The following is an 18,858-nucleotide window of genomic DNA, read 5'->3' as shown; positions in this document are numbered from 1 at the left end:
ACCTTCATCGTGACAATGGGCTGGAGCCTTCGCGGGGCTCGGGGCTGGGCTGGAGCCTCCCCTGGGCCTGGCGCTGGGCTCCTGCTCCTCGGGGGGCCGGAGGCAGGGGCCGTGTCCCGGCCGGGCAGGGGCTCCCCGTGCCCGCCCCGCTGTGCGCGGAGCCCCGCGGGGGGACTGGGACCGGGTCCGGGACCGGGTCCGGAGCTGCCGAAGGGCGGGGCCGGCCCCTCAGGCCCCGCCCCCAGCCCGGCTGCGCGGCCGCCCATAGGGCGGTGGCTGCGCGGCCGCTCTCTGATTGGCTGGGAGCGAGCCGAGCGCTCAATTACCCCTGACCGCGCCGGATGAAAGGGAGGCGAGGCCGCCGCTCGCACTCATTTGCATGAGAAGCCACGCCCCCGGGGCTCTATTTACATACGGAGCCACGCCCCCGGGGCGCGACTTGCACACGGAGCCACGCCCGGGGAGGCGATTTGAATACGAAGCCCCGCCCATATGGGGCGTGGCTTGCGCGCGGAGCCCCGCCCCGCCGCACCCCTCCCGGAGCTGCCCCGGGGAGGCCGCAGCCGAGCGGCAGCGATCGTGGAGCGGAGCGAGGCCGGGGCGGCCCCGGCTCCAGGCCCCGCAGGTGAGCGCCGGGAATGGGACGGGAGCCCCGGGGGAGCCTCAGGGACGTGGGAAGGTCCCGGGGGGGGTCCCCGAGCCGTGCCCGCCGCCCCTCCCGGGTTCCGGCGGTTCCCCGGGGCTTTGCTCCCGGTTTGCTCCCGGGGCTGGGAGGCGCTCCCCGAGCCCTGGGCTCCCCGGGGTGCCCGGACCCCTCCTGGCTGCCCCTCTGCAGCTCCCCGCAGCCACCCCCGTAGGGAGCGCCCCGGGATGCAACGAGCGTGGCTCGCCCCTAAAAGTTCAGGTGCTGGCGTTGGGGTTCGGGGTTTGCGGGGTTTTGTTGTTTGCTTTTTCTTTTTCCTTTTTTTTTTTTTTTTTTTTTTATTATTTGCTTCTCGAGCCGGGTTTGTTTGCCCTGGCCGGAGCGCGCAGCTGGGGAATGCTGCACGGGAGCTTTACATCCTGGGATTTTCTTGGAGGTTGCTCCTGGGGCCGCTCGCCCCAAACTTCCTGGTTCAGCCCTTGGCGCCACTTGGGTCGCGGCCCGGGGCTCCTGCCTGGGTGCTGGGCCCTGCCTGGGGGCTGCTGGCCAAGGCCGGTGGAGGGAAGCTGCCTGGCTGCCTCCTTGAGAGCTGCGACTGCTTGGGAACCGTCCCGGAGCAGCACATCCACAGCCTGACCCTCGTCCTACTGTGGGAAGGATCCCTGCCCGCAGCCGGCTTTTGTAGGGCTCCACCTGCTCCAGCAGGCTCCGAGCAGAAGTCATGAATAAGATTTGCCGTGTGTCCTTTGGGATGTGCTTCTATCTTCCTCTAAATTCTTGCCACTACTAGATACACGATCACTTTTTTTTTCTTCCTTCCCCAAGATGTAAGAGCTTGCTGGGCAAGTGGGCTGGTTCCTGCTAACCAGCTGTGAGCAGGTGAAACGAGAAGGGGAGGCGAGTTGTTTAGCCTTGGCTCGGGTTGCCTGCAGTTGTGGCACTGGAACAAAGGGGTTGCTGACATCTCGCCTCCTGGAGGTGAGGCTTAACCTTGGCTTTGGAGGAAGGTTTGTGTGTTTGTGTGCAGTGCTCTTACTGGAGCAGAGCGGCTGAGGCAGGCGCACGGCTCTGTTTCTGCAGCGGTGCAGGGCTGTGTGCTCACGTGAGGATAACGATAAGATGGGGAGAGAGCTGAGATAATACAAGTTGTTCCTTGTAACGTGTTACGTGGTGGGGAATGCTGCTCTTTGTAGTCATCTGAGAGCACTTCAGCCGACTGGAATATCTTGCTTTACCGAGTCCCAGGCGAAGCTGAATGCCCAAAGCAGGCTGCCTGGTGATTTTACCTTTGATTTTGGAAGCTGGTGCTTCTGGCAAGCAGAATGCAAAGCCGTGGTACGTCCCAAGGCTTCTCCGTGCATCCCGCCATGTTCCTTGGAAGGGCAGCCTGGCCCATGGAGGGGGCAAAGATGATCCATGCAAGTAGCAAGCTGCTTGTAGTTCTGCTCAGTGCCGCTTGTAACTACTCAGAGGGCTCCAGTTAGGTTATGGTATTGAAAAAGGAGATAAGTTCTCAAATGTCTTTGTAGGGTGGTGCTGAGGAACATCATCTTTTATTTGGATTTGCACAAATTGCATCTGCTCTAATTCCTTCCTGAAGAGAACTATTGGGGGAACTGAATCATTTCAGAGAATCCTACAGCTTCCAGTTCTCTTCTGGTACAGTAAGGCAGTTATTACCGTGACTTGCGCTTGGGAGAGGCGTGGGTATTTTCCTGACTGACGCTGTGGCTCGAGAGATGTTAGAGTAAGAGGATTTAAACGTGTAAGTAATGCAGTTAGTACACGGCAATAAGAGTGTGTGATACTGCTAGTAGCCTGATCTTTATTTACAATTATTTATCAAAGGAGGAGCTGGAAGTAGCTGAAGGTTTGATTTCTGTGCAGAAATTCCATGGAAGCACCAATTCTCATCTGAAAGTTGCTTCCAGACGGATCTTGCTGCGTTGCTTTAAAAAGAAAAGGCTTTTGTGACTTTCCCTATCAACTCACCGTGCTTTGTGTGTACACTGCCGTCTGAATCACGCTTCTTAGCAGGAGTATACAAAGAGTTCTGCATTATGTACAGTAACGTTGTCCAGTGCAAAGACTTGGTCCTGCTCTCGCAGCTTTGTGCTGTCATGCTCCCATGACAAGGAGAACACAGCAGGAGTCATCATGACACACGGGGCTCGCACAATTAGTAAATTTATTGCAAGTGGGCGGTCGCTGCTAACTCCAAACACAAAGCTGCAGAAGTAAAGAAACTTGTCTGATTTCTCTGATTGGCTCTCAGTTATTTTACAAGAGTTCTTGGTGCATCCAGCTCTGGTCTTTTATTTGATGTTTTCTGCACTGGTGTTGACACTGTCTGTTCAGTTGCTCGTTGAGGTTAAAAATAAATCCTTTTTATGGGAAGATCTTTCAGCTTACCTCTGTTACTGCCTGACTAACGTGTGCAGGTTGGATGTGAACGCTCCCCTGTTCCTATAAAGCTGCAGGTGCTGGGGTGCCAGCAGGTGCTCAGCAGTCGCGTGGTGCCTGGGAGATGTGTGCGGGGCCTCGCTGAACTCCAGGAATCCTGCAGGTTCTCTGATGAGCATCAGCCCAGAGAAGCCTTATCCCAGGACAGGAGATGGTATCTCACCCTTCCAAGCTTTCCGCCTACTGCAACTGCTCCTTCCCTTGCTCTAGCTCTTCTTGGCTTGGGCTTTATTCGTTAGCAACTGTTGTGATAGCACGTTACAGCCAAGCGAGATTATAGAGATGAGCTTCTCAGTGACAACCCGATTAAAAATTAGGTGGGGATTGTTTCACTGATTTCAATCGAAGTGTTCTAAAACTTGTAATTTCACAGAAAGTCACGTCTTAAGAGTTTGATGGTTCCTGTAAGCACTGAACTCGATAACACAAGTATTTAAATGGTGCTTTGATCGTTATTTTGTTGTTGTTAGCACCAGCAGAACTGGTACTAAGGAACAGTTTTTTTCCTGTGAAATCGATCCAGCCTCTGTTTTGTTACTGTTGGTAACAGGAACAAGGGCAGGCTCCTGTGTGCAGGGAGGAAGCCTGCTTCAGACGATGCCATGGCGGTGACTGTTTGTTATAGGAGCACTGAATGCTTGCAGTTCAAACAAGGCTTTTTGATAAGGACTCTTATTTTAGCAGGGTTGATAAAGTATTGTCAGGTGCTTAGGCAGAAGTTTTCCCTTCAAGGGTCTGTAAGCAGGAAGGGGCGATGAGGAAGGATAGAACAAAAACCAGGAGACCTGAAGCGTGGAAGGAATCCAGGAATACTCAAGATGCTTGATGATGTTTTGCAGAGAAAGCTGTTGGATTTATCCCATTGAACACCTGTTCAAATTGAATACCTAGGGAGCTTACAAACGGTCATTTGCAACTGTCCTGTGTGAGCAAAACAAACTCAGTATAGGTATGGCTTTGTTGCAGGGTAAGCTTGGGACTGTATCCATATTTAATACTGTCTACATAAGAAAAGTAGAGCTTCCTCGGCTTGTAAGGTTGGATTTGCTTGCATGATTGGGACTTGGAGCATTGGTTCTGTTACACTTCTGTCTGGATCTTTCACTGTCAGGAGAAGACATAAGCAAAAATTGCAGAACTTTTTTACAAAGGGCAATTCCCCCCAGCCTGGTTGATGGAGAAAATCCAGAGCGTCTCAGCAAGCTGTGCATGCGCACCAAGACGCATGGCCAAGCACAAAAGCGCTGAAGGCAAGGCAAAATGTGGAGCTCAGTGAAGGGATTGCTAACACACAGCAGTGAGCAACAATTACTGCCTGTCCTAGGAAGAGGCGTTTTGTCTTCTCTTGGGTATGGATCTGGTGTGAGACCTGGCACGAGAACTTGCCATAAATCTCAACATCTGAAATGAACCAAGCTCCGCAAGGAAGCCAGGGTGAAATCTGGTTTTGATGTTAGCTGCTCTGTCTGATTGGAAACAGGACCGTCTTGCAACTTGTGCTTTCATTGCCTTTCTGTACGAGTAGTGAAGAGCATTTATTTTGTGGCTGGATCTAACCAAAGGAGGTGAAGAAAGGGTACCTCGTCATCTTTAGCTGAGTGTTCTGGTACCAGAGCCACAGAAGCTCAATGTACAGCACACTTTGAGCTTTGCTGTCAGGTGACCGTGTGCCGAATGTGAGCAAAACTGGGATTGACTCAGCCTTGGGCTATTGTATTGAGGTCAGGCTGTTTAGAGGTAACACCTTAGAAGAGAACATTGCATAGAGTTTCTGGTACGAGGCTGATCTTTGAAAGCCTGAAGAGTTGTTTCCCTGGAAAATAAGAGTATGAGGTACACGCAGACCTGGCATGGCTTCAGAGGCTACTGGAGAATTCCTCTCTGGCTACTGGTAGCCACAGCTGCTGCCGTATGGCTGCAAGTGCTGACTGGCAGATAACTGCGGAGCACACGGGGCTGGAGTTTTATGTAAGCCACCAAAGGTGTGTGGGAGAGAAACTGGTCTGCTAATATGCAAATGTGCATCTGGAAGATAAGATTGTACAGCCTGTGGAATCTTTCTGTTTTGACCAAAATTGGAAAAAGTGCTTGCTTATTGTCTTAAAGGGAAGGTTCTCCTCCTTGATGGGAGCCTTGTGACCTCCTGCTAGCAATTCCCGTGGCAGCCGGTGCTGCAGTGGGTGCCCTTCTTTTTGCTGTCCCTTCCCAGCCCTTCTTGCTCTTCTTGAAAACTGCTTTTCCTCTCGTTTCCTCGCATCTCCTTCCATCCCGTGGCACTTAGGAGTTCTCTGGTCAGGCATGAAGCCCTGATACAAGTCAATGAGAGGTGACTCCTGTAGCACGCCCTCTCTCATCCTACTGGCCACGTCGGCGTGCCAGGATGACGTTCCTCCGAGTGAGTTACTGTTTCGTTCTGTGAACTGCGATGCTCCTTAGCCAGTCGAGCAAGTTGTTGTGGGCTGGAGCGTGAATGTTAGAGCTCTTGCATAAGCAGGTTAAAACAGCATGCTTCTAGATGCAATTAATATTTTGGGCTAAAACATTTTAGCAGGGTGTTAAATATAAAGTGGTGACTCTCAAATCAAGCCCACTCTGCCTACGTTGCTGCTAACTGCAAGCTTGTCTCTGCTTTGGAGTTGAGGAGATCTTCTCTGAAGTCAGGAGCACAATTAGCAGAGTTTCTCTGTGGGTTTGCCCAGTTTAACAGGTCCGGGATATTGATTGACAGTGGGAAAGGGTGCGTCTCTTTGGCACTTTCCTTGCCTCGTCTGGCTAAGGGCAAACTGTGTTATACATGGGTGTGATATGCTCTCCCTGCATAGCACAGCGGCTTGTCACTGCTCTGTAGCTTTTGCTAGCTTCCAGTAAACAGAGCTTTGTGTAAAGATGTCCCTCTTTCGCTCAGGAATGTCTGGTGAAAGTTTGTTCCAGAAGACACGTAGTCTGATGCATCTTCAAAAAATTCAGTTCAGGTACCTAACTCATCATAGAAAGATGTGTTTTCCAAGCAAGATATCCTTTTCTTCTTCCTCTTTTTTAGGGAATCCCTTGCTATTTGTGTTTCTGTGCATATTCCTCTCCCCAGCTTGAGCCGATGGCACTGTTCGCTGCCAGCTGCCTGCCTCAGAGCCACTTTCTCAGCGCTGAGTGGAGATGCTGATGCTTCTAGGTGGGGACTCGGTGACTCAGGCGTGTTCCTTGGTGCTCATGCGATCTCCTGGTCCTCCAAACCTAGACTGCCTTTCGGTCCTCTTGGCGAGCTCTGGGCAGCACTGAGGAGGTGGCTGGAGATTTTGGAGAGTGGGCAGGAAGCGTAAAGAGAAGCAATGCAATAAGGAGTACAGCTTCTAGCTTGGGGAGTTTCTCAAGGGATTTGTCAAAATACGGGTATGGAGCACTGAAAATTTTCTTCATCTGTTGCTCTTTCATGGCTCTTAAGGCCTTGCTAGAAACCATTCAAAAAAACAAGCTCTCAGTAATGGCTGGCTGAGTTATTATCCAGAGACCCCTTGTGATTGGTAGGAGTGCAGCCACCTTCTGGTTTGCCAGCTCTGCAGCCCACACCTGTGCAGAGGGGCTGTGAGAGCTGTGTTCCCTCAAGCACCCGTCCAGCTCCTTGGTTTGAATCAAGGGCCCAAGGCTCTCTGTTGCTTTGACAGTCCCGTTGGTGCTCCTGGTCCCTCTTTTCCCCTTGGGACACCAAACCTTCTGCCCTGCTCCCTGCCTTGTGTCCATGTACCTTCTGGTGGCTTACTGTGGGCTGTCTCTGCTGATTCCTCACTGCTCCTCAAAAGTTCTGGCTCCCACCATGCATGTGTTAATTGTGTGCGGAGTAGCTGCTAAATTACTTTAGCTTCTGGCCCAATGAATTAAAGAAACGGACTGGAGTGTCCAGTAACAGCTTCACGAACGGCTGAGCTGCCTGGGCACTGGAAACCTGTGAAGGGTGGTGAGGGCAGGCAGGAGCACTGCTCCCAAGGTAAGTTGTCAGGATGAGATCCAAGCCTTTGCTCTTGGGTTGGTAGAGCTTAGCACTGCTGCAGGGGTCAGATGGGAGAAAGGATTTCCTGATCTGTAGCCAGGTACAGAATCACAGAATTTCTAGGTTGGAAGAGACCTCAAGATCATCGAGTCCAACCTCTGACCTAACGCTAGCAGTCCCCACTAAACCATATCCCTAAGCTCTACATCTAAATGTCTTTTAAAGACCTCCAGGGATGGTGACTCCACCACTTCTCTGGGCAGCCTGTTCCAATGCCTCACAACCCTTTCGGTGAAGAAGTTCTTCCTAAGATCCAACCTAAAACTCCCCCTGGGCGATTGCTGGATCGCAAGCCAGGCCACCTAATCTGTCCTGCGTGGATCCTGCTGCTGTTGGGAGAGGCGAGGCGGGGAGGTACGCTGAAAGGCTGGTGCTTCTCGCTGCACATTGAACTGCAGGTGCAGGATTTCCTTCCCCTGCCCCCACCTTGAGCAGGGGAGTTAGGCTTGATATTTTACAGAAGCAGGTTAATAATTAATGGAGCTGCCCTGCAGGCAGCACTGCACCCTTTCTGCCGTACCCATGGAGTGAGCTGAAAATGCAATTCTTTCTCTTCGTAGCTCAGTAGCCAGAGGGTTACCTGGGGTGAAAACTGATACTGGTCAGTAATGCTGCGAGCCTGGGAGCTTGCCTTTCGATGAGGTTGGTCTAAATGTTTAAGCAACTGCTGCAGTTTTGCTTTCCTCTTTGAATAAGGCCAGCTAAAGTGATCACAAAATGGCAGAGTGTAAAAAGTCTTCCAAAATCCCCTCGGATTACCTGTTCTGGTGTGCCTCCACAATGTGAGAGTGGCGAGGTGTGAGGACGTCCTGCCACCAGAGATGAGGTGGTGTCAGGTGTTAGTTACCCTATAGCTGTGTTGTCGCCTCCTGCTCTGTCTTATTTGTGTTACCTGCTAAATGAAAACAAATAACCTCCTTCTGCTTGCTGCTCTTCTCAAGCTGCTTTTGTTTATGTGGCTGTGCTTTTTTTTTCTTGTTAGGATTTGTGGTGCCAAGATATCACAGCGGGGAAAATGAGAAGGTTCTTAAGACCCGGACATGATCCAGTAAGAGAGAGGCTCAAGCGCGACCTTTTCCAGTTTAACAAGGTACAGTGCTATCCTCGAACTTCAAGGGATGCGTGGATGAGGCAAAACTACCCAGAGCCATTGCATGGTGCACAGGGAAGGAAAAACTACTTGAGTGTGGGTGGAAAAGTTAAATTTAGGAGAGGTGGTTTGTTCTAGCTTTCAGTACTGTATTTTTTTTTTCCCCTCTGTTCCTGAGTAGTTTTCTTTAAGCTCATGAGCATATTCTCAATCCTTGCTTTCATTTTTTATAAAAAGGATATTGTCATGCTGTTGAGTGGCACTTGCTGAAAGAAGAGATCTTTGTGCCACCTTTCTATACTCTGAGTGTTGTGCACTTCATCCTGCTATGCACTGTGACTATACGTGTTGTAGGCAGTCTTTGCAGATCACTGTGAAAGTAAATATTTTTCTCAAGGTACACAAATAAGGCACAGTTTGTGATGCAACTGAAGCCAGAGTTCTTTGATCAAGATTATACTTGGGGTTTATAAGTACACTCTGTTTTCAAACGTGAATTTAAGTCTGGTAAAGATGTGGGAATACTTAAGGCAGCATAATGGCCATTAATAATGAACTTGCTATTATCTTTGTCTGATTCTGTATCTGTTTTTTTGCCTTCTTTCCGTGAAGAGGAAACAACAATGGTTGTGCTAGCTATCCAGCACTCCGCTTGTTTTCTTTTGAGCCCTGGCCAGGAGCATAGTGCTTTCATCTTTGTAAATGCTTAATATTAATTCATTGTTAAGCTAATGGCTACTTACAAAAACCTTCATTGGGTATCAGGAATATATTTGTAGGTTTTGTATTTCCAAAGCTTACATGGAATTTTGCTGAAAAGTATAATGGATAAATGAAGTCAGCCTAGGAAATAATCTCCTTGACTCATTAAAATCCTAGTGCAGCTATATACTTAGAGTGGGACTTCTGGATATTTCAGATGAATGATTTGAGGTAACTTGGTACTAAAATTCCTAGCATCGATTCCTAGCACACCCACCTCCCATTGGGGAGACGAAAGGAACTCAGGACTGCTTCAGACCTGTTTTCTGTTTGCCACCGTGAGGGAATGCTTGTGCAGATGCAGCAGAAATGTTGGTGAATGAAAAATCAATATTGAGTTGCTTACATTTATTTGAATACAATGTCAGCTTTGGAAGACATCCTGGGGATAGGTCAGAATATATTCCTTGAAGAAAACCTTTGCTCTTTTGGGGATGTCTCTTCCTTGAATGAGCCTCTCTCTTATGAGAATGGCTATGTTTTACCTCCCAGAGACGGACTAATTTGGATGATGCAAAACAGAGTTGAAAGAAATAGCTTTTGCAGCAGAGGGAAACTTCCGAACATTAGGACTCGGCATCAGGATTTGTGACTCCATCTGATTCAGTCCTGAAGGTAAAAGTGGCATCCTGTTTCTCGGCGACTACTTTGGACACTTGCTAGTGATTTACCCTCATTAACAGCTTGGTGATTAAAGGCTTTGAGAAATACATTTGCACTTTTAAGCCAAACTAACTTGTTCTTTTCTACGAGGAATTGGAAAATGAATGAACCAATGGTTTTACATTACCCCAGAACCTTTTACATCATACCTTTTTCTTACATAAAGTTTTTTCAAGTCTTGTGTCCAATTCCAGTATTTCTAGAGATAATGGATCCTTTGAAAGTCTACCCTTTGATACAACAAGCAGCTACTCACAGCTAGGCAGGCTGAGAAAACCTGGGAAAGTCAGGTCTTGATTCTGACCTGTTGAAGGCTGTGGCTTCAAGGAGACAAAAATCCTAGAGTGCTTTCTGTGCCAACACTGTCCTTGTTTAATGTGCTAGTAAAAACAGTGTGCTGGTGAGCAAGTTTTTTAACATTTATTTGAGGCCTTTGAAACAATTTTGCTTAAGAACCTGCTTGGGAAATACTTTGTGGGGCTGTGATGTTGCTGATCAGAGAAATTGCACGGGACGCTTGCACCTCTTCAGTCTGACTGCCTGTGATGCTGCCAGGGACTCCGTGGAAGGTTGGTACCTGTAAAGTACCAGGGGTTGCCCACCTGATTTTGTTGCTTCTACAAGTTCAGTATGACTGCATAATGCCACATGAGTTTGGAATTAATGTAGTGGAGTGTGTTTGGCCATCCTGACCTAGTGATGGATTTAAATTAAATAAAAAAAAAAAAGTGTTTGATTAATTTGGGAGTGGATTTCTTAGGTTATTGCCTCAAGTTTCAATAGCTGCAGTCTTTTCATTGCTCCCTTCTTACATCTCTATTCCATATAGGAGGCGGGCCAGATGGTTCTAAAGAACTGACTGATCACTGGGCTAGCTCTTCAGATTTTCCCCAGGATTGTGTTTGTTTCAACAAACACCTTCCTAAATTCTGCCAGTCACTTAGCTTTGCATATGTTTCTCTGTATGACTAAGAACTTCCCCTACTTGTGTGTACCTGTTGGAAGAATCTGTTTTTAGCTCAGTGGATAGAATGAAGAATAAGGTATGTGCACTTGGCAGTCTCCTTCTTGAAGTTTATCCTGCTTTTGGAAGTAGTATTTGGATGCCTTTGGCTCAGCACAAGCCCTGCAGAACAGACATGTTCAGGCTGGCACTGTCAGACTAGATGATGGGTAACACACAGGTGAACCAGCCTGTCTTACAGCTGAATGTTACCAAACTGGGATCATTGTGTTTAATTTATGGTTTTGTTTTTTCCCCTCTTTTCAGTCTTCCTAACTCTGTGCTAATGGTATGATGGATAGCTTACCTTAAATACAGAATTAGTGTCTGTGCAAAGTAGCTTTAACACATGCTGGCTGCATTGTTTCTTCAAAAGGCTCCTTAACAAAGGTGCAGGGTTTGTATTGCCTGTGGTTGGTTTGTCTCTGCTTTGTCATAAAACAATCCGACGGGAGAAGTGGTGAGAAATGAAAGGAGGAAGAGAGCACTGAATTTCATCTGCACAGCTTTAGTGTGGGCTAGGAACAACTGTTAAGTTTGGCCACGTTTCTCCTGCAGTAAATATGACTGACACGAAGCTTTTCTGTTAATGCTGCTGACATGGGGCTTGCTTTTACTGAGTCTGACAAATCTGTAGTTTGAGGAAAATGAAAATGAAAGCTCCTACCTTTCCTCAGACAAACAAAGGCTCTTTTGAGCAGGAGGGCACGCTTTGCCACTCCAGGCTCTCGTTTCAGCTCTGCTGAAAGGCTCCATTGTAACCTCCCTGCCTGCTCCCCCCCTCGCTCCCCCTGGCTGGGTTTACCTGCTGAGCAGGTGAAAGGCTCTGATGATGAAAGCTGTGCGAGAGGGGAGGAAATGAGGTCAGCGAATGGCTGACTCGATGTGATTTAGCAAAGAAAAAAGCTGGGTCCTGGATGTAAATAAGTGCAAGCTCTGGGTAATAAGGACTGTGACTGTGAATGCCTGGCCCTGGTGGTGTCATACAGCCAAAAAGCCACCCCGGTGCCCTTCTTGCCCTGCTGTGGGATTTAAAACCAAACAACAGGAGAGGGGAGATATCTTCAATTCTGTCTTATGGGCATCTTGGCTGAAGATTCGAGGCTATCAGAAACCATTAGGATGTTTATTTTACTGCACAAGCAGTTGTGTAACAGGCTGGGGTTGTACTGATCCTCTCTTCTTCTGCTCCTCCTGCATGTGGACTGTTTTTTGCAGAGGCCATCTGTTACTAGCAGTGTACTCCTGGTTGTAAGAGGTAGTGCAGCGTTTGCAAATTTGTCCATGGGCTCGGGAGGAGGGGTACATCAAATTTTCTTTTAAAGAATAATCTGGGCATAAAATTGCCATCCTATGGGTAGGACTGAATGGTTTTGCAGCTCTGTCAAGCAGTCTGTAGGTCTCATTGAAGTTAGAGCTTATACTGACTTGTGTAATGTGTTTCTATCTTGGCTTTGAAGTGTTGATTTGCAATTAGGCTAATATTAAGGCTGGTATTGACAGCTTCCTAACATGCGGTATGGCATCGTATAAGTCATCGTTTTCTATTATGAGAATTACAGCTAAACCCTTCTTATGTTCCTGGCTGGAAGAAATCTGTGACTCAACGCAGTTTCTAATCGATGCTTCATTGAAAATGACACCTCGTGCTGCTGGTGATGGGACAGCACAGCGACTGAACAGGTTGAAAGGAAAGCTAACAGTGGAATTACACTGGTCTCTCCCTAAAAAGTTCCTCACTGTCTTTGGGAGAGCATAGAAAGGTGTGTACTGGTGTGTATACCAATTAAATGTCTGATTTGTTGTTCGGGTAACGTTATTTTGATTTCATCCCAGAATTGTGTACCATACTCCAACAACTTTGCCAACCAGAAAAGTTTTCTGTGTTGTCTCTGGCTGTCATGGCACAGAGAAATTCTTTGGCAGTGTTTGGTTAGGAAGCTGTCCTGTTTCAGTTCTGAATCCACAGATACAGTTCCTAATTTCATGCAGCTTCCTTCTGGGAAGTGTTGTATGTCAAGCTGGGCAGAGGTTGGTTAGCAACAGCTTTGAGTGGGACATTTAAAAGGTTGACTTCTTAAAATTTGTTTTAATAGGACAAATGTAACACTTAAATTACCTTCTTGGAATAGAAATTAGCAAGGCAGGAGATTAAGCTATCATAAAGGGAAATAAACTCTTGGAGCCAGTAGTGCTAATTTACGATGTAGAGCAGTTAACCTTTAGTAGCAGCCCCTTTGCCAAGCCTTGCGAGTTGGCGAGGCCAAACATGGGAAATGCTCCAATCTTTCCAGTTTTGTGTGTTGTGAAATGGCTCATCTCTTCCTAATATGACCTTCAATTAGGTTAACTGATGATTTAGAGGAAGGAGGTCTGTTTTTACAACTTGCCAATTACAATCAAATGGTCAAAACCGAAGTAGTCTGGGAGACCAGAGCTGGCTGCATCCTCCTGGGCCTTTGAGCAGGAGCAGTTAAAGGGCATTATGCTGTGTAGCTGCCTTTCAGCAGGGAGCACCTCAGGCTAGCGGCGTGACCACACAAATGAAAGCAGCTTTATTTGATTCCTCCTGCGGAGGATTAAATTGGGAAATCACTACACAGGAAATAAAGTCCAGGTGTTACTTTTAGGTTGAATAAACCGTAAAGCCAAGCGGTGTGGTAGCCCTGTCTCAAAGAGATGATGGAAATGAGGATGGGGGTGAGGCACAAGGGTCTACTTGTGTAGATGGAGGGTCCTCTGCTTACCCATTTTTTGTATGGGTGGTCCTCAGGCTGGTTTGTAACAAATTCCTCTCTGCAGCTGCCCAATTTGCAGTAGAAGAACATCTTTTCCAGAAGATGGGACTGTAGGGATAATGGAATATTTTCTGGGAAGTAGCCCTGGTAATCTTTGGGCACACAAACCCCTCCTTACGAGGCCATAGATTCTTGAACACTCACACATGCTTCCTCTGAACAGTGACAACAGCTGTCCGCTAGCATTTCCAGGCGCCTGACTGAGCTCTTTTATGAATAGCTTGGCTGCAACCTGTAAGGATGGCAGAACGTTTTGCCATAGTGTGCAAATGCACCGACTCTGTATGGTACATACAGCATGTTCCAAATCTTCTTCTTGGTGCAGTGTAAACTGTACTGCAGGGAAGTCACTGAGCCCAAACGACGTACTGTTCCTTGTGATAGTTACTGATGTCTTTCTTATTATTATTACCAAGTGGCTTTGAATTTCTCTCAGATGCTCTAGCAGGCTTCTGCTCTCATTAAAGTCTGATGTTCCTTGAGCTAACTTTGGAAAATGGCTATCAGTTACAGTAGTTTTCCTGACTTCCCCCAAGTCTGCTTAGTTTTCTTGGTGAGTGCTCGTGTTCATTCAATGCTTCTTCATAGCTTTCAGTTGACAGGAGATGGTCATGAAGACAGATTTATGTGGAATTTAACAGATTAAGCTGACTTTACAATAAGCAGTAATTGTATCAGACTTTGAAATTGTGCTGAGCAGGTGGCTTGCAGAAATAAAGTTGATGTGGAGCGATAGAGTGTATCGTGTTGACTGAGTAAGCAGCGCTTGTGCAGAATTATTCATAATCTTAACACAAAGAGCTGTTTGGGTTATTGTTTTCAGAATATTGCTTTTTCATTTCTGTTATATTTCTGCATATCTTGGCTGTGTGGCAGGGGGTTCTTGGAACAGATTTGTCTTGAGGCTATTGTGCAGCAAATCTAACTTCTGTTTTAATCCTTTTCAACAGAGAAAAGCTACTGTTAAGTACTGTATTTCAGACTGCTGTGTCATACTTTAATTTTTTAATCTTTTTTAATTTGTATAAAACAATGCTTGTGAAATGTGCTATTGATCATGGCTTTTCTTTCTCTCTGCTAGACTGTGGAACATGGATTTCCCCATCAGCCCAGCGCGTTGGGCTATAGCCCATTTCTCCACCTTATGGCCATCGGAACGCGATCGGGAGCCATCAAACTGTATCCTTTTGACCAACTCTGGCGAGGTTTCTCTGACAGCATGAGAACATGCAACTGTGAAGACACTAAAAGTTAAACAAAGTATAAATTTGCAAGCAAGGTTTACAGAACACTGGAACAATGTGCCTAGGTTTAAAGTGATTTTGGTTTGCTCAGAATGAGTTTATCTTGCCAAGAGCTGACCTATAGCTCAAACAGAAGCTGAGCTTGATGCTGATATTAGACAAGACTCTGCTCTTGTTACACAGAAGGTCAGACTAGATCTGGCCTAAGTTTAGCAATCCTTCATGTTGTAAATTCCAGTGTTGTTTAAATATTTGGGCCAGGGTTCCTATTTTTTTTTTTTTTTTTTTTAAAGCAATTGTATTTCAAAGGTTAAAACTGAAGTCAGAAATGCTTCCAGCTTCCTGGGTTTGTGACCATCCAGACATTAAAGACCTAAACGCCGAGGGTGGTGACTTTTAGCTGAAACAGAGAGGCCAGTCTGAATGCTGTGTGTACGCAAGGCACCGAGGTGATTCCCGTGGCCCAGTGCCAGCCGGGCGTGCTGTGCAGCAGGCGTATATCACTCACTCAGCCCAGAAAGGAAAAGTCGGGGCTCTGCCTGCTTAATCATTGCTGGTGCTGTTTGCCTTCTGAGGCTGGACTCCGCTTGCAAGCAGTAGCCATCTGTCTCTTGGTTACAAATTAGTTAAGCAGGATTGTAGTGTCTGGGAAACCACTAAACATCCCTTTGGGGGGCGGGAGGGGGCCGACAGCCCAGACACTTCTGCATGTGCACAAAGGATGAAACAAGTAATTTCTCCTGCAGTGTGCATTACCTTCCCTAAGCACATACGATTCAAGTGACTTGAATTGTTGTGGTTTTTTTTTTTCTGTCCAGACCATTAACAGTATAACATGGTTTCATACTAATCTCTCTTCATCTTGGTAGCTAGCAAGCTTCTTATCAATTAATTGTAGCCGTGGGTCATCTTAAATGCTCGAGATCCTCAACAAACCCTTCAGATATGGTGCTCCTGGGGTGGAGTTCATGGGTTTACATGAAGAAAACAATACTGTAATGCAGATTCACTTTATACCTGATCAGGTGAGTGTATTTTCAGTACCTCTGTGACTTAAGTAGATCGCTTTTAAACATATATTGAGTCTGTTCCAGATAACTGGTCTCCTATAATCAAGTTTAATCAAGTGCTACTGGTCGGGAATGCTCATCCCAATATTTTGTCCTCTCCACAGCATTTGCTGCTGCGGAGATGCCTGGTAAAACTCAGGCTAGTTTTATTGCTTGTAACTTAGTCATTTATCTCAAGTAATGTGGTAGGAGTGGTGTTAAGGCCAGAATAGTTCAGGCAGTCTGTTGCAGAGGTGAGAACTCCCTTTTCCTTTCGCAACCCCTGTTCTTTTAGTGGGACTGGGTGGTCTTTTGCAGAACAGATAGTACAGTAACTGATTTAACTTTGTTCAGAAGTTCAAAACAGAAATGCTAACCTAGCCTCCTCTTAGGCTTGCTGCCTGTATGTGTTTCTGGTTATTGAATCTTGCTTTTGGGAGCTGCTGCTATTGCCAGAAACTAAAAAGAGGAAGGCAGGACTTCCAAATGGCTGGTGGCTGTCCAACCACTTTCCCTTCCCTTGACTTACAGGCTGCTATCTTGGCCATGTATTTTATTTCCCGATGTATTGTCCAGTACAGCAAGTGGCCTTTTTTTTTCTCAGAGTTTTAATTCTCGAGGCAGTTTTGGGTGTCTGTTTGTTTAACTAATGGTATAAACTGAAACTCCCATGGGGAGTGTTGCACCAGGTGTGGCTTCAGCAGGCAAAATGCTTCAGTTTGAGCATACAGCCAGCAGGGCTGGGCTCATAAAAGGACTCTGACACAACCCTCCAGAATGAGGTTGGACATGAAGAATGCAAGGAGTGCGGTGTAGTAGACTGTATCAGCCCCACCCAAAGCTGGGGTGTGTTGCAGCAAACCATGCTGAGCGAGAAGGTGGTGAACTAACACCTTGGAGCTGCCTTGCTGAGATTTACAGCATAAGCTAATCTTTTTTTCTAAAGACCTAACTTCTTGTATTCCCTCTCAGCGATAACGTGTGCCTTCGTCCTGTATAAGATGGTTTTTAACCTTTAGGCTACTTTTTGTCTTCCTCTAACCACTAAGCCCACAGCTGTTAACCAGCAGAGCTGCTGCAGCACAGCTGGATGCAACTGTATATACCTACTGCCACAGACTCCAGTTCTGCTTTAGCAGAGAAAATTATAAACAGCAGCAACTTTATTGCTAGGTTTAGGGTGTTATATTTAATGTTATGATTGTGAAAAAAGATGTTGTGTGGTATTTTAGTGCCAGCTGGTGACCTTACTAGATGATAACAGCTTGCATCTCTGGAGCCTGAAGCAGCACAGTGGAGCATCTGAGCTGCGGGAGGAGCACCGCTTCACGCTGAAAGGGCCACCTGGGTAACCTGCAAGAGTGGTTTTGAGCTATTTTTTGGATAAGCAAGGAGGAAGATCATGCTATTATTCTGTCTAGAGCTTGTCTTGATCTTACGGACTCTAATTCCTATGAATCTATTAAAGGAGCATCCACAGAAACCAACAGGAGTTGGCTGGGGCTCAGGAGACCACCTTTCGAGATTGTTGTAGCAATGTGTAGTGTGACTTTAAACTTAAAAATATAAAATAAAATGTTGTGCATCCACTTTGTGTGTAGATGAGCTGTACATCTTAAGGTTAAGCAAATCGATGCATCCCTTAAATCAGAATTTAAATACTGGAATGATTTCAGTTTCATTTGATCTCGCCAGTTCTGGGTGAGCAATTTTAAGCTCCTGCGGGGACAGCTTATTAAGAGACCACTGTAAAAAGGCATCAGAGTCTTTCTCCATGCACTTGTCAAAAGTCTTTTCAAGTAATTTATCTCAAAGCTAGTGTTTTTCTCCTTCAATATAATCATACCTAGCTCAACATCTCTGCCCGTAATACTAATGATGCTTGTAACTACCCCGTTGATCTGTTAGTTCTCTAAAGTTCAGGGGACAGCCTTCTTGCCTGCGGTTAATTAACTCTCTGCATCCCCAGGTCTCCACCAAGTGCCACGCAGATAACAGCCGTCCTTCCCCATTCCTCACGGGAAGTCCTGTATCTTGGCACAGAGAGTGGCAGCATTTTTGTGGTGGAGCTTCCCTCGTTCAGAGTGCTCGAGGACAGGACCATAACCTCCGAGGCTGTGCTGCAGCGGTGAGTGAGCAAACAGGCGCTGCCGTGTGGAGGTTGGAATGTCACGAGCAGAGATCCTTTGTTCAGATGTCACCCCCAATTGTGTATTGGCACCTCACTGTTGCCTTACTCATTATCCAGACCTGCAGGACTTTTGTGGAACTAACTTTTGGTCCTGGTGTGTGTGAAGTGACAGTTTCCGTCCTTGTCAGCCCAGTACTGTCACTGTGGTGGTGCTGAGTGTGAGCAGAACCACGCAGGAGACACTGGGAGCAAATCTGCCACCTTGAGCCCTGTCAGTTGTGTGTACATTTGCAGCTATTGTTACACATTAGCTAATTGCATTAACTGGACCTACCCATTTACTTCTTTGAGCATAAGCAGAACCTCTAGTGCTGCTAAAAAAAAAAAAAAAAAGAGGATTTTTGTCACTCTGGAAATTAAACTACTGCTGAAAACTGTCCTATTTCATGTCATTGTTGTTTCCTACTGAAGGAACATATTACCATATTTCCATATTACCTTTACTTGGTAGGGGTTACAAGAGAATAGGGCAGGCAATTCAGTCTTTACATGCTCAGAACCCAGTCCTGGAATTCATTGTAAGCTTTGAGTTTTCCCTTAAGAAAATGGGGCTGGGTGCAAGCTTATTGGCAGGCCTGGAGTCATGGCTCGCCTCAGGTTTTTCTGCTTCTTGACAGATTATCAAAATATACTTCTTGTTGCTGCTATATTTTTTATACTTTAACTGTTGCTATAGTCATACGAGGTTGCACCTGGAATAAATTTTTCTTTCCTTCCTATTCTGCTTTTGTAGGGTACCAGAAGATTACTGTAACAGACGATCATGTGAATTGGTGGAAGCCCTTCGGGAGCATCCTAAGAACCCTGACCAGATCCTGATTGGATACAGCAGGGGATTGATTGTCCTCTGGGACCTGCAAAATAACAAAGTGACACACCATTTCCTTGGCAGCCAGGTATTAGCTCAGTC

The 18,858-nt window shown here is 46.7% G+C and overlaps 1 protein-coding gene across 1 annotated transcript in view; it reads left to right on the top strand.

Moving 5' to 3' along the window:
- Positions 1-553: 553 nt before the first annotated feature.
- LLGL2 (LLGL scribble cell polarity complex component 2) overlaps positions 554-18,858 on the top strand; it is a 33,745-nt gene continuing 15,440 nt past the window's right edge. The window contains exons 1-7 of the mRNA XM_084298677.1: positions 554-625; positions 8,131-8,238; positions 14,546-14,643; positions 15,652-15,733; positions 16,990-17,105; positions 17,727-17,885; positions 18,682-18,844. Of these exons, the coding sequence (XP_084154803.1) occupies positions 8,164-8,238; positions 14,546-14,643; positions 15,652-15,733; positions 16,990-17,105; positions 17,727-17,885; positions 18,682-18,844 (693 nt within the window). The 5' untranslated portion in view covers positions 554-625; positions 8,131-8,163. The remainder of the gene's footprint in view (positions 626-8,130; positions 8,239-14,545; positions 14,644-15,651; positions 15,734-16,989; positions 17,106-17,726; positions 17,886-18,681; positions 18,845-18,858) is intronic.

This window comes from Netta rufina (genome assembly GCF_964035555.1).
Source record: "Netta rufina genome assembly, chromosome: 19".
Taxonomy (NCBI): domain Eukaryota; kingdom Metazoa; phylum Chordata; class Aves; order Anseriformes; family Anatidae; genus Netta; species Netta rufina.
The sequence above is the reverse complement of the archived record's forward strand: the minus strand, read 5'-3'. Positions and strand labels throughout refer to the sequence as shown.